Consider the following 16,292-nt stretch of genomic DNA (forward strand, 5'->3'; position numbering starts at 1 on the left):
GACCCCCCTCCCCTGCTCAGGTCATCTGCATGCCGCCTGGTGTCCCTGCTGATGCTCTGTCTACCCGGCAGGGTCTGCAGTTCGGCACCCGCGACCTGGAGGAGATGGGAGCCATGTTCTGCCTGGGCCTCCTCATCCTGGAACTCAAGTCCGTCAGCTGCAGCTGCCAGCTCCTGACCCGGGCGGCCGCCCTGCTTGGCGCTGAGGACGAGGCCCTGGACCACCACCTCCAGAGGTAGGGTGCTCACTGGGGTGTGAGGGACATGTGCACCTTTGTGTTTCCACACGAGAGTATCTCAGAAAGGACGGTCAAGCGGACCAAGGGGTCTTTGATGACAAACACTCTGGAGGAGCCATCCCATGAAGGTAGGGACAGTGGTCCTTGACTAGTGCCAGACCCTAGACGTCATGGAGACAAGGAGGGTGCTGCATCCGTGTGCACATAAATGCACAAGGACAGCTCCTTGTGTTTATCAACATGAAGATGCCGTTTGGTGCCCACGCTCACATGTGCTTGTGCTGCTCGCTGGTTTGCCGGGTGTGTGTGTGTATATGTGCAGATTCCATTGGGAGCCCGCGCTCACATGTGCTTGTGCTGCTCGCCGGTTTGCCGGGTGTGTGTGTGTATATGTGCAGATTCCATTGGGAGCCAGTACTTAGCAAAACAAAGGGGGGAGGAGCCATACGATCGCCAGTATCTAGGCACTTGGGGGCAAGAAATGCTTTCGTATTTCTGTTCTTAAATAGCAACATTCCTTCTCAGAACATGAGATGAAGCATGTAAAGGTGATTGACACATTGGCCTGAGAGCCTATCTCCACCGTGGGCAGGAGGGACGGGTCTTTGAGGGTCTGAGAGAGCTTCCGGGATCATTGAGTCAGACGGGGGGTGGGGGGCATTATCCCCATAAGCTCTTGTGAGGCTCCATACTGTAGACACACATTTTAGACTTGACCAAACAGATCCAGGGGCAGGAAGGGATGGGAGAGAGGCTGTGTGAGAGAAGAAAGCATCAGGAATAGTCGGAGGAGTCCGGGCTGGGACGCTGGGCACATGCTGGGTGAGGGCATGGGATGCCGTGGTTGAGCTGCTGGGGAGGAAGTGCCTGCGGGTGTATGAGGGGAAGTCTTGTCGTGGACTCGATGTCCAAAGGCAGAGCGGGACCTCTTATTTCTAGCTCGTTTTCATTCATTGTTTCCCTGCCAGCGTTAGGCCACTATTCCTGGGAGACTTCACACCAAATCGCCAGTCATGCCTGGCACGACCTAGTGGCATAAATTCATGCCTGCTTGTGAAAGCGCTGGTTTCTCTGAGACTTAATTACCTAAGTGCTCTAATTACCTTGCTCGTCACTGCGTTCTGGGTCGCAGAGGGTGGAAACTCCAGCTCATGCAGGCGTCCCACGTCCCTCATGTTGTCACCGCCGGCTGCTTTGTTTTGATGTCACACTGCTTCCTCCTGCCCCTCACCCTGCAGCCCCCGTGGCGCCCTGAGGCCTTGGGGTGTCGGGCATCTTCGCGGTGTTGCCGCCTCTCCCTCTGGCACGCGAGGGCTGCCACCTGCCAGGGTGGACACTGCAACTTGGCCTTTCGTCTCCGCCTTTGCCGAGCTGTCCTGGGTGCAGGCGTGCCTGGATTTTCCTTCCCTCTTTCCCTCCCACTGCCCCTCCCTGCTCCGCGCCGCTCATTGAGGGAAGATGGAGCGGACCTGGCTCAGCTCGCTCTCCCTGAATTGATGACGCCTGTCTGTTTGATCCAACGCAGCGAGGATTAGTTGCCTGTAAACTGGAACAAGAAGAAATCTATCAAAGAAGTGCCTTTTCTAATTTGAGGCTAAAGGATTCGGTGTCAGGCTACCAAACACAATAGCTGCTGTTTGGGTCATCAGAAGAACATGATATGACCAGCCTTTTGGGCCGGCCGGCACAACTGACTCTCAGTTCTTCCATTGGAAGCAGCCCAAGGCTACTGAGAGCATGCGGTCTTCTCTGTGTTCTTAGCCTGGTGCAGCTCCTTCGGGCAGGTTCTGTCCTCAGAGGAGGCGACTGAGGTGCATGTCTGAATAGGTGGGAATTGCATTTGAGTGGCATGGGGTTTGAGGCAGAGCCTAGGATGGAACTGTCTCACCCAAACATTTGCATCATCATTTATTTTTCTATTCATCGAGGCAGTTGACCAAAACAAGTGGTGCGTTCTGCCCAGAGGACCTGAAACCCCTGGGCCGAGAGGAATACCACCCTGAAACAACCTTGAACCAGAAAATACTTTTGCCACCGAGTGTACATGTATTTATTCAAGGATGCCAGAGGGAAGCTTTATAACCTGCAATCTGTTGGTTTGAGACCAGCATCAGGCTGTTTAGAGTGCCCTCTGCTTCATTCCAGAACGAGGGCTTATTCATGAGACAGACAAATCAGCAGAGCAAACCCTGGGAACTCTGTTAGCGCACAGTTCTTGTGATCACGCAAAGGGTGTCACTGGTGTTTGCAGGGTAACTCTCCACGTAGTCCATTTAAAGAGGAGAGGCGATTTGGCCCGCCTCTTCCCTGCTGCTGCTTCCTTGGGTGAGTTGCCGTCATTCTGTACAACACAGTTATACGCTTCAGAAAGAGTGTCTTATTTTGTTTTAGTGTCTTTTGCAGTTAATTAGTATAGAAAGATACTTCTGTTGCATAGAAAAAAAGACCTTTTACCAAAATGTCTGCCTTGCAGGAATGGGAGGCCAGGGTATTTTGAGTCCCTTGGGCCTCAGTGACAGCGGGAACCCCCGGGAGGGACCTGCTGGGGAGACAGTGTGGCTGTCCTCTCTGGACCTCATGTTTTGGGCTGTAGGTTTCATGCCTCATTCCCCATCAGAATAATTAGTGTGTGGTCAACGTCCACAGAGCAACTGGCCGATTGTTCTTGAGCCGGAGAAGGAACGTGCAGACGCAGGGGTCGTCTGCCCAGCGGCTGAGCGTACAGTAGTGATGTGCGCGCACAGGCTTTGTCGGGGTTTCTCTCCAGGCCTCTCCTTCCCAGGGGCTCAGCTAAGAAAATGTCTTCAGATCCATTAAGGCGTCTCTTGATCTCTTGCTTTCCTTGTTTTTTTCTCTCCCTCCTCTCAATCTTAACCCGGGACGTAATTGCATGTGCACGGCAGGAATTCTAAGCTGTTTTTTTTTTTTTTTCTGGGAGGCACCGTTTATCCATTGTGACAGGCCTTTTGCAAAGTCATTTAGTAGTTCTGCCAAGTCAGCCGCTGTTAGTCTCGATTTGTCCCTCTTCATTGCCTCTCGGCCTCAGCTGAGCTGCCTCATCTCCATTTGCCCCTCCCTCACGAACAAGAGAAACCTCAGGGGTTCCGTCGTGCCTGCGCAGTGGCTCAGCTCTTACTCTCCCGATTAGCAACCCGAATTCACGGGGGCTTTGGCATCAACAGAAGCTAATTTAGTCCTCTCTTCAGTTTGATAAGGCAACAGAAAAAATATTTAAAAAAACACCTTTCATAGCATTCAGAAGACATGATTATATTTTTAATAATTAAAGAGACATGAGTTTTATTTTTAAAAAATACAGTTCTGTCTTTCTGAATGAGAAAATATAACATGAAGAGAAAGATCACCCTCATCCCTGTCTTGAATCACCTATAATCCCACCACCAACTGAGAACGAGTGTCAACATTTTGGTGAAATTAGATTATTTTTCACCCATAAATAGATACACCCATAAAATAGATACTTTTATCCACAACTGTAGACGTTCTTTATGAATTCTTTATAAACACTTTTTTTTTCTTCTTGTTCTCTTAATAGACATAATTTTTAAAGCAGTTTTAGATTTACGGAAAAATTGTGAAGGTACAGAGATATCTCATGCACACTCAAGTGAATTAATTGGCAGTAGTAACAGAAAAGCAAGTTGGAAAATTTGGGCTCTGATTTTATGCTGATTTTCTATAATAAGTGAATAAAAATAATGAAGAGCCGGAGTGAGTGTCTGTGAGAAGACAGGTTTAGTAATATAAAGCAGCCTGTAAATGGCTCTACTTTCCTCTGGAGAGGACTTGGGCCGCTTATAAGAAGGTCCATGAAGACCTTCCATTTTATCCTGTGCTTCCAGCCCGAGTGTCCTCCAAGAAAATAAACTCAGCAGAAAAGAATATTTAATATGTATTTATAACAATGAGGCACATATCCCCACATAAATTTAAACAACCCCAATTCCTAGCAGTAATAAAAAGAGGGGGAAAAGAGAACATGGTTGAATAATTTTTTAGAATGCTATGAAACCATAACAATAAAGAGTATTTTAACGAAAACAGAAACATTCATGAAAACCTTACCACGAGCCAGATGCAGTGCTAAGAATTCTTATAAGTATTATCTCAATCATAGAAATAATTCGGTGAAGTGGATACTATTTTTAGCATCGCCTTTGTACAAACAAGGAAATTAAGTTTTGTGGAGGTCAAGACGTTTGCCAAATATCATGATTCTTGTAAGAGACTGCTGGCATTTGGATCCAATTCTCTCTAACCCCAAGGCCCAAGTTTGTATCTTTTATGATATTCAGCCTCTCGATAAGTTGGGGAAAGAAAGCCGAATAATGAATGGCATGCACATGCTGATTGTGACTTCAGCGTTATGCAGTTGCGTTGACAGAGGTGGGAACCATTAATCTGTAATCTAAAACTAACCTTGTTTATTTTTCTGTACAGTTCCTTAAATTATGTGTTGGGTGAATACATGCTTAAGTGTGTTTGTGTGTAACTTTCATAATCTGGATGACTTGGCCTCATTTTGGCCCAGAAATATTCCTTGATTTTTTTAAATTTTATGTATTTATTGCTTTTAGAGAGAGAGGAAGAGAGAAAGACATTGATTTATTGTTCTACTTACTTATGCATTCATTGGTCAAGTCTTTTATTTTTATTTATTTTTTTTATTCAGTGAGGGGAGGGGAGGCAGAGAGACAGATTCCCTCATGCACCCGGACCGGGATCCACCTAGCAAGCCCACTAGGGGGTGATGCTGTGCCCATCAGGGGCGTTGCTCTGTTGCTCAGCAACTGAGCTTTTCTTAGTGCCTGAGGCAGAGGCCATGGAGCCATCCTCAGTGCCCAGGGCCAACTCGCTCCAATCGAGCCATGCTGTGGGAGGGGAAGAGAGAGAAAAAGAGAGAGAAACGAGAGGGGGAGGGGTAGAGAAGCTGAGAGGCACTTCTTCTGTGTGCCCTGGCCAGGAATCGAATCTGGGACATCCACATGCTGGGCAGACACTCTACCACTGAGCCAACTGGCCAGAGCCATTGGTTGATTCTCATACATGCCCTGACTGGGGATTAAACTGGTAACCTTGGCATGTCGTAACAATGCTCTAACCAACTGAGCTACCCAGCCAGGGCTTCCTTGATTGTTTTAATACTGTTCAGGGAAGAGCAATGTATATCATCATAGGTGGAATGTATGTTACCATAGGCTGAATGCATTCCAACCGATGGAGATAAGAGTTCAAAAGAGAGAGAGATGGATACATTATAGACAGAGAGGAGTTAAAACATACTTTCTTCCCATTGCATTTGCTGTTTGCAAAATGTTACCAGTTAATAACAACTTGTAAAGTTAACCTACAAAAATTCCTATTTCACAAGTGACTGCACAGAACCCAGGGAGGCTGAGTGACTTGCTAGGTGTAATTAAGTGGTTTACCTGTTACCAGCCAAGGCTGCGGAGCTCTGCCTGTGGCTCAGGCCGGGCCAAGGGAAAGGCTGGGCTCTTGCCTGTGCCTCTATCCGGTAATTCCCCAGAGACAGACTGGGCTGCAGCCCCCAGGAGAGCCTCAGCCTGGAGCCCACTCTTCCTCCTCTCCGGCCACGGCAGCATCTGGCAGCCCTGGGGCTTTGTTGTTGTTAACTCTAAAAACGGAAGGCAGAGAAAGACCTTTGACATTTTCCCAAAACGGATGTTTTGTTTAAGAAGGCTCCCTGGCATGGATGATCTCAAGCAATCACTCTTCATTAATTTTTAGAGTAGTACTTTTTGTCTTTGTTCTTGATGTTGCCTTGCTCTTTGTTAAGTGAACCCATGGCCGCCTGTGGCCCTCTAGTGTTAGGGTTCAAAGCCACGTCCCCTGTAAGAGTTAGTTTACCAGACGTGGCAGACAAAAAGCAAACTGGTACAAACGAAAATGGGAAGAAAGGGAAGGAAAGAGGAAGGGAGGTTGCTTCTCAGGAGAAGTTCAGATCACAATGTGTAAACTAGGATAGTCTTATAAGGAGAAAAAGAGTTATAGAAAATTGATATTACTGGTTTGTAAGATCCTGAACTTAGATGTCTGTGATGGAAGAGGAAGAGGGTATCTCTGAATTTCTGTTTCTGCCTGATTTCTGTAGGCTGTCCAACTGTCCTTCCCCTTTCGCAGAAAGGAATAAAGTGCAACAGCCTAGATACATCCACTGCACCGAAGATGAAGTAACAATCACATCTCCAAGAAGCCCTGCCTTCATTGCTCAGCATAATTTTTATGAAGGGCATGTGGCTTATCATCAAGGCTGCTCAGCTCGGGCTCCAAGTGTCCTGTTGACAAAGGGCTCAGGCTCTGAGGAGGTGGCTTCACTGGTTTACTGCCTGATTTCTTATCTCTAAAATTAGAGACCTCTAGGTTTCTTTCAGCTCCGCTCTCCCATGTCTATTCTCTAGGCTACACCCTCCCATCCCAACATGGGAGTTCAGGTTGCAACTCTGAACTAAAGATATAAAAGGCACAGCAATTGACTGAACGCCAGTGCCACAGAGCTCGTATTTGATCGAGGAAAACTTTTAATTTTTATTCAATGTCCATTGAGTAGGTAATGATGAAATAGAAGTTTGACAGTGCATGGGTCACAGAAAAAGAGAGAGGAGAGTAAAGGGGTGTGTCACAAGTGGATGTCACATATTGTGGGGGAAATAACGTGGCTGGAAGGATGTCAAACCAACCACCCTATGTCAGAAGTAGGATCTGGTACCAGATGACACTTTAAGAAGGCCTTAAATACTCTTAACAGTATTTGTATTTTTTTTGTTCCTAGAGGTGGGTGATCAGGGGAGAGGAGTCATGATTTACTTCTGCTTGGTCCCTGTCACTGCTTCAGACAAGCTTGTTTAGCTCAGACCTCAAGTATGTCCTAGGAACAACAGCAACAAAATATCTTCAGCCATGTGATAGCTCATCACGGACTTACTGATTCTGTTTCTGGTGAGAGATGAGTCTATTGGAAAATGGAGATAACTTAGCATAAGCCAATATTGTTTCGGTACCATGGGAGTGGAAACTATATTAGAGCTAATATGTTTATGATGACTTGGTATTTATCATTTTTTTATGTGGCTTTGAATTGGGGACACACTAGCTCCCTGGGCTTTGCCTCTGTGTGACAAAATAAACAATGAGAAGATAGAATAATGAGGGTAGAATACCACATGCCTGGAGGTGAGATAAGGTTTGGTTACACGTCATCCTAAATAAAGCAAACCCGAGGAAGTCATTATTATAATTATTAATTGATATATTAAGGATGATGCAATGGAGACTTAGGATGCTGAAGATTTCATAACAGCAGAGCCATTGCTATATGACTGGTCCATGATTCAGGCACAGGCCACTGAATTCAAAAATAGTTTAAAAAATGTATTGTAAACTAGTCTTGGAAAAAAAATATAGCTCCATCCATAAAACAGTTTCTAATACAAAGGAGAAAACTTAGACCATGAAATAGGATCTACATAAATCAGTGTTCTTAAGTGAGAGAGCGGACTTCTCTAAGTTCAGTGCAAAGGTCATAACATCCCCATGGTAGGGAACCACACTGTAAAGTCCCTGCGTTCTAAAGCATGTTCAAGGCCACAGAGCACAAGAGCTGACCTGTGTGTGTTGTTGTTCTTGTTGTTTACGTGTTCAGTTACCTGGAGACAACCTGGAGAAGGTTAGAGAACGTCTCCTCCTCATTCTAAACAAAGAAGATGCAGTTACCTTGCCGGTCGACCTAAGATGAGTCGCCAAAGCTTAGCCTCAGGGAGGATTGCGCTACTTTGGGGATGAGGGCCTGGAGAAGTTGAATGGACCCTGTGTCCTCTCGGCGTAGCACTGAGGACATGGAAATGGTTTGCACTCTGGTGTCAGCTGTAGTGGAACCACTAGAACGTCAGTGTGGTGGGAGTCGCATCAGGGACTTGAGTGTACTCAGCAAGGCAGGACTTAATGTCACCTCTGAGGAGCACCATGGAGACGTGTTCGCAGACTAAATTTGAGCAAATATTATTTTGCTGTCCAAACCCGAGTAAGAGGCATAGTCTCTCAAATATAAGCAAATAAATGAGTGTGGTGTCGATACCAGGATAGCATAGTTGGATTATCGAGGGAAAGTTATGAAATACTTAAAACATGAACTGAGCATGAGTAGAAACTACCAGATATTCCCAATGGGAGGAAAATACGCAAATCTGATTTTATGATAGTTGTATTAAGGTATAATTTATGTACAACAACCTTCACATATTTAAAATATATAATTTGTTGAGTTGGGGCATATATACTGGTGAAACCATCACCACAATCGAAATTACAGTTGTTCCCATCGTTACCCCAAATACCCTTGAGTCCCTTTGTAATCCATCCCTCACCTACGTAACCACTGATACCCCTTCTGTCCCTAAGTGTTAGTCTGTATTTTTATATAAATGGAACCATAATATGTGCTTTTTTTCTTTCCTTCCTTTGGCTTTCTGTTCACTCAGCATAATGATTTTCAGATGTATCCATGCCCTAATCTTATTTCATTTTATTTTTTGTGTGATTACTAAGACAGTAGATCAAAGAAACAGAAGAAATTGTTTACCTATTCTTCAACCAGATATTCTGTTTCCCTAACAGCCTAAAATGCATCAGTACTAACTTCAATTTCTTTTTCTGCTAGTTCTTCCCTCTGCCAGGTATGCATTTCATGCAGATTGTGGCCTCCCTGAACCCTCCCTGACATTCCAGTCTCAGCTTAAATGTCATAATCTCAGCTTAAATTTCACCAGTTCAGCAAGACGTTTTGTGACCGACCTCCTTGCCCAAAGTAGCATTCCTAGTCACCACTACTGTGAGTGACACTGAATTTAGTAGCATCTGTCTCTCCTAGGCAGAGTGTACAATCCCTGAGAGAGAGAAAGCTTGTCTTGTTGAAAGCTGTATTCCTGGCCTCTAGAACAAGGCCCAAGGCATGGGAGGTGAGCAATAAATAAATGAACAAATAAACCTTTGCCAGACCTTCTATCTTCTGCTCATGGGGGAACACGGAGACCCGTGACTGAAGAATAGTATAATTCAATGCAATTGTTTTTAGTTATATTCAAAGTAGGCTGATTAATGGTTATTTTTCAGCCTGAATGGGGATTTCTATTCATGGCTTTAGCTTAAGTCCTCTCCTTTTTCACCATTTTTATAAGTTAAAAAGAAAGAAAACACTGGCTTGTAACTAACAAATTTTTTTGCCTGTATTATGTAAAGCTAGAACACATAATATAATGATAATGATGCTAATTGATATTCTAATACACATTTACAAATTGCAGTGAGGGGTGGCACTAAGAAAATGAAACTAGATAAGGATAAACTGTGTCCCGAGAGCCCCCAACCAGGGACAAGCCCCTTTGGAAGAATGTGCAGTTGTGTACATGGAGGTTGTAATTGAGAGTGAGCTTACCAGAGCTCAGCTGGACTATCCAGTGTGTTCTAATGACAAGTCAGTGGCTTTGGTAGAAATATGAACTCCAGAGTTCGATAGTGAAGGGTTTCCTTCCTCTCTGCCCTTCTCCACAGAAAGCCTGGAGTACTGCAGTTCATCCCTGGGTAGTGAAAATGCACATGGGCCCAGGAGATTTCATACCGGATAATAAGAATGATGTAAAGAGTGTGGTGCATAATGAATGGGAGAAGAAATTGGCAGTGTTTATTTTGTCAGCTGTCTTCAAATAGTTCCCGCAGGAAAATAAATTAAAGCTACTCCTCCTTTGACCTGAAGTGAGGAACTGTTGTCTGATAATGTCAGATACCACCTAGTTCCCTCAGGAAGATGTAGCTGGTGGTCAGAGATGCCCAAAGATAGAATGAGCTCGTACTGACTTCAGGCCCGTAAAGCATCTGGAAAGGGTTTTGTAGGACAGACTTAAGAATGTGAGTTGCTACTTGGATGAAAGCATGTTTCAGAATCCATACCAACTCTGAGACAGAAACTAAAATGTGTTATATTATTAATAAAGTAATCCATTTTCTTTTTTAAAAATAATTTAGTTTTGGAGAGAGAAGAGAGAGAGAGAGAAGGAGGGAGGAGTGGGAAGCATCAACTTGTAGTTTCTTTTTGTATGTGCCTTGACCAGGGAAGCCTGGGGTTTTTGAACTGGTGACCTCAGCATTCCAGGTTGACACTTGATCCACTGCACAACCACTGGTCAGAGAAGCCACTCATTTTTATTTAATTTATTTAGGGTGGGATTTAGTCCATTCACCTTTTCAAATAGACAAAATGCTGAGTTCTCCCCTAAATTCCCATTGATATGTGGGATCCACTGCAGAGGTTGGATAGAAGAGTGGCTGCTTGGCAGGGATTTGGGGTTTGTTTGAAATTCTCTCATGCGCCATTAGGGGACAAAGATTCTTCTTCAAGTTAGGAAACAGTAGTTGGTAGTGGGATTTAGGGTTTGATTTACAGAGGTCTGAGTCACCACAGAAAATCAGTGTTGCTAATTTCCATTCAACTGGTTGGTTTTGTGTAGACCAGGGGTAGTTAGCCTTTTTATACCTACTGCCCACTTTTGTGTCTCTGTTAGTAGTAAACTTTTCTAACTGCCCACTGGTTCCACAGTAATGGTGATTTATAAAGTAGGGAAGTAACTTTACTCTATAAAATTTATAAAACAGAGTTACAGCAAATTAAAGCATATAATAATAATTACTTATCAAGTACTTTATGTAGGATTTTTGCTGTTTGGCAGAATAAATCTTTATAAAACAACTTACTATAGTTAAATCCTTTTATTTATACTTTGGTTGCTCCGCTACAACCCACCATGAAAGCTGGAACGCCCACTAGTGTGCAGTAGGGACCAGGTTGACTACCACTGGAGATGCTTGCTAAGACGGTACTGTCCAGTGACATGGTGCTGAATTGTAGGGCTCTCGAAGGTGAGTTTTCTCAGCAATCTCATTAGTAAAAATGAATCTATTGGTGATAAGGTCACCTTGCCCAGTTTATTCACTTAGACATTTTGTTTTTCAAAATTGTTTTATTACCCAGGGAAAATCATTCGATAGCACTATATCTTTTATATAGACACACATTTCATTATGAGAAGTACATGACACAGTAATCTATATTAAGTTGTAGCCTATATATTTTTTTTATCTAGAGAATTTTCTCTATTAAGTGAAGACAAAGAAAGAACAAAGATATATTATGTGATATGGAAGCCAAACTGTTCTTAAGTATTACTGTTGTGTGTTGTATTCCTGGAGGTATAGCTCCTTGTAAGGCAAATGAACATTTCAGCTGAAGTTTGCAGACAAAACACGAGGCTAATTGCAAAACATCCTTTTATCCCTCAGCAAACTGCAGGGGGCAAGAGTGAGCTTGGGTAAGGACTGGGAACCTAGATTTCCCTGGATGCTCCCTTCTCGCATGTGTTTTTAAATCTTCCAACTTGTGATTATTATTTTTCAGCCCTGAATTAGCGAATCATTTTGCACAGTGCCATTATGTAAAATAAAATGATACTTTGTTTCTCTGCATTGGCCAATTACTTGCTGCGGAAAATTGGACTCTGCAAGACACATGTGTGCACAGTTTGGCAGATTACAGGAAAGCCTTGTAAAATGCTCCCAGATGTTTGATGCAAGAGAGGGGGAAACGCCAGGAACAAGGAGCAAATTAGGGTGGGTGTCAGACATTATACCGTCTATTGAAGTAAAAACTACGAAAGCAAATTAGATCACAGACATGAAATCCCTCTGGAAGGGCAATAATCATAGAGTTTTACTATATTAAACCCATTTGCTCCTTTCCTCTCCCTGTACCCCCATTTTGCATGAGGCTATTGTAGAAAATATTAAGGAACATTATTGCTAATCCTTAACACAGTAGTTCCCCTTATTCATGGGGGGATACATTCCAAGACCCCCTAGTGAATGCCTGAAACCACAGATAGTACAAAATCCTATATATACTCTTGTTTTCTTTTTCTTTATATACATAACTATTATAAGGTTTAATTTATAAATTTGGCACAGTAAGAAGTTAACAACATACCTGATAATAATATAAACAGTTATGATATACTGTAATAGAAGTTATTTGAACAAGGTGTCTCTCTCTCTCAGCAAACTAGCACAAATTTATTTTTCCTTCTTCACAGTTTACTCTAGATCTTAGAAACCTAGCATACAATTTTCCCACTCCTTAAGTTGAGAATTTGTGCTTTTTTTACTTAAAGCAAACCTTTTCCAGCTTCTCTTTGGTGTATCTGAGTCACACCAGCATCACCACTCTTGTACTTTGGGACCGTTGTTTAGTAGATTAAGGTAGATCTGCTCGCCGAGAGGGCTACTAAGGGACTAATGGGTGGGCAGCACCTGCAGGGTGGAGATGGTGGACGGAGGGTGACTCACGTCCCAGGCAGGATGGGGCAGGTCAGTGGGAGATTTTATCTTGCTCTCCAGAACAGCACACAATTTAAAACTTTGTGAATCGCTGTTTCTGGAATTTTCCATTCAGTATTTTTGGATGGTGGTTGACTGTGGGTAATTGATACCACGGAAAGGGAAACTGCAGGTAAGGGGATCGGGAGTGACTGCTCTAAACAGTGCTTTAACTAGGAACCTGCTGATCTTTTCAGTACAAGGGCCACAGGAGAGCAAATGGACAAAATCCGGGCTGGATGTTTTTCCAGGAGCCTGAGCTTATGTTTAATCTGCAGGGTTACCTTTTATGAAGAGGTTGGTAAAATGGTTCCAGATAAGAATTCTGTTATGTGAAAGTTGAAGCATCCTTCTAACTTCACAGAGCAGTTGCAGAGCCTGTCCCTCCCTCAGTCCAAGGGCTCTTACATGTCACCGCAGCAGAGCTAGGTGAAGGGAGGGACAGAAAAGTGGCTTCCTCTGAGTGCCAGCTTTGTTGGTGAGTCCGTGCCTGCTCTAGCAGCAGACAGCGGGCACGGGGGAAGGGGCAGCTGAGGAGCATTCATTGAAGGGACTGTACAAAGGCAAGATGAAGGGAACCAGTCAAGGGTGGAGGCGCCCTGGGAAAAGCAACTGTGGGGGTAATGTCACCCTTACTGAGGGGGAGGGGGAGAACCCGAGAAGAGTTGCCCTAACGCGTGTGAGTGTTACGTGCAGAGAGCTGGGCTGTCCAATGGGGCTGCCTTAGGTAGAACAGGCCAGCCACTACCGAACAATGTATGTCTTCAGAGGGAGGAGGAGGGGGATAGATACCACCTCTTCTCAACCCAGCCAGTGGCCTAGGACAGGGAAGCTTGGTTGCAGCAGACCTTGAAGTCAGTGTCCCAGGGCACAGAGCTTGATGGAGAAAAATGCAGAGACCTAGAGGTAAAAGTGGGGAATCTATAGCATAGTCCTCATTTTAGATTATTTTATTTGAAATACACCCCCTCCAAATGGTTAGTTTTTATAGATAAGTATACTGAGGTCGAGAATGATTCAATACTTGCCCAAATTTAAAAAGGGATCTGTCTTCAAAGTCTTTACGCTTTTCCCCTTTTGCATGCTGCTTCTCTCCTCTGCCCTACCCTGTCATACTTCTGGTGATCTTTGGGGAAGAAAACTGTTATTATAGTTCCTCTTCTTGTTTACACCAACTTGATATATGGTGCTGACGTTTTTTGTTGTTAAAAAAAGAGGTCAGCAGGAAGATAAAGTATAACCAGTCTCAGGTAACATGCCACATACATTTTTATTTTTAACCTTTTACCTTTAAGTAAGTAGCACAGTGGGTAGAGTGTCGGCCTGGGATGCTGAGGACCCAGGTTTGAAACCCCGAGGTCGCCTGAGCTTGGGCCATCTGGCTTGAGTGTGGGCTCACCGACTTGAGCGTGGGGTCATTGGTTTGAGCATGGGATTATAGATGTGACCCCATGGTCACTGGCTCGAGTCCAAAGGTCACTGGCTTGAGCCCAAGGTCGCTGGCTTGAGCAAGGGGTCACTAGCTCTTCTGGAATCCTCCAGTCAAGGCACACATGAAAAAACAGTCAATGAACAACTAAGGTGCCGCAATGAAGAATGGATACTTCTCATCTCTTTCCCTTTCTGTCTGCCCCCACCCCTGCCACTCACTAAAAAGAAAAAATTTGCAGAAAAGATTCATATTCTTGCACTGCAATTCCTCAGGCGTGAATATTTTGTTGAATTTGCTCTCTCTCCCCTGCCCTACCCCCCACACACACACACCATGTGCTCTTATTTTTTTTTTTTTTGAGTTATTGGAGAATCAGCTGCAGACATAATGCAACTTTGCCTCTAAATACCTGTGTCCATTTCCTGAGAACAAGAATATTCCTGTATATACCCGTAGTGTAATTATTTTTTAAAAATCCATGGTAATTGATACTGTAAAAATCATCTGCAGACCTTATTTAAAAATATATAATGGTTTTAGTAATGTCCTTTATAGCAACAGAAAAAAAATCGAGTAAAGGATCCAATTCAGAATAAGGTTTATTTGGTTGTCAGATCTCTTGGGTGCTCTTTAATCTTGAGTAGTTCGTTGATCTTAGTTTACTTTTCATGACCTTCACATTGTTTTAAAGGTTTCAAGTCAGTTATTTTGAAGAATGCCTCTCCACCCGGGTTTGCTTTCTGTCTTCTCATGATTAAATTTGGGGTATGAGCCCTGGCCAGAGAGCTCAGTTGGTTAGAGCATCTGCCTGAAGCACAGAAGTTGCTGGTTCGATCCCTGGTCAGGCACATACAGGAACAGGTTGATGTTCCTGTCTCTCTCTCATTCTCTTTCTCTCTAAAAAATAAGATTAAATTTGGGATGTGTACTTTAGGCAGGAATACCAGAAAAGGGGTGCTTTGCCTTTTCTCTGGGCAATCGTATCTGGAGATGCGTGACAGGTAATGACCCTGTTACTGCTGCTGCTGCACTCGGACCACTTGTTTCAAGCGGGGAACGGGTTCCTCCCCTGTAAAGTTACTGTTTTCCCTTTCTAATTAATACAGATATTGGGGGAAGGTGCCCTGAGACAGTGTGTGTTCTGTTTTGAGCAGACATCCACCCATCAGTTTCAGCATCTATTGATCATTTTTGCCTGAGATAATTATTATTGTTATGGTGGGAGCCAAATGGTTATTTTCCAATTCCTTCTTGATTCAGTAGTCAGCATTGCATTAGAAGGAAGAAGTGTTTCTCCTTAATTACTTAATTTACATTTCTATGGATTCATAGATTATTATTTTTTTCAATGAGTTATAATAATTACTATCATTATTTATTTTGATGCTTAAATTGTCCTGAATTTTGATAGTGGGGTTCTTTCACACTGGCTCTCCCACCCATTTGAAATGCCCCCGTCGTATTTTTCCTGATTCATCTCTGGAATTGCCCTTTTCCCAAAGATCTCTGGTCTGCTTTGTAAAGATGCTGTTTAGACACTAAGACCTAAATGTTAGTTGTGCATATTCCGTTTTTAGCCGACTTAGAGACACACGCACCTTTCTTAAATGGTCTTTTGGTTAACAAGAATAGTTTAAGCAATAATATAGAGATTTTCTTTAGAAAAGACAAACATTTGGCAATAACAACCTTTAAGTTATTATCACAAACTGTAATTTTCAGCTGGGGGAAGTTTGGACCAAACAAAAACGAAGCCCCCAGTGACGCGCCAGGGGCGCAGGCGAGGAGTTTGCTGCCTTCGCGTCCTGTGTTCTTGATTCAAGTCCCCTTGACTTTTCCTGTCTCGCCTTTGTTGTTTTCAAAGGGATTTTCGTATGAGGTCTAGTTCATCACACAAAATAATAAAGATAAAGTGATATTGTTTGATGTCACCAAACCTTATACTGTATTCAAGTTTGAGTCAAATCGATTTATCCAAGTTGAAACATCAGTGTTTGAGATGGTGAGTATGTGCTTTCCAGGACAGCCCCCGCGAGTCTGAGTCAGGAGGGTTAGGAGTCCTGGGAAAGGCCAGGTGCTGGAGTCTGAGCGCCCTGCCCATCCCACCCCCACGCTCAGGGGACAAGGTGCAGGAAGGGCTCCCGAACTGGGTCCTCTGCTCAGTCC

General features: G+C 43.8%; 1 protein-coding gene across 3 annotated transcripts in view; it reads left to right on the plus strand.

The window, feature by feature from the left end:
• Window positions 1–16,292, plus strand: part of AGBL1 (AGBL carboxypeptidase 1) — an 837,820-nt gene that overhangs the window by 476,365 nt on the left and 345,163 nt on the right. For all 3 annotated transcript variants that reach the window (XM_066239188.1, XM_066239190.1, XM_066239189.1), the window contains exon 22: window positions 72–235. In XM_066239188.1, the coding sequence (XP_066095285.1) occupies window positions 72–235 (164 nt within the window). The remainder of the gene's footprint in view (window positions 1–71; window positions 236–16,292) is intronic.

The sequence above is a fragment of the Saccopteryx bilineata genome, chromosome 7 (genome assembly GCF_036850765.1).
Source record: "Saccopteryx bilineata isolate mSacBil1 chromosome 7, mSacBil1_pri_phased_curated, whole genome shotgun sequence".
Taxonomy (NCBI): Eukaryota; Metazoa; Chordata; class Mammalia; order Chiroptera; family Emballonuridae; genus Saccopteryx; species Saccopteryx bilineata.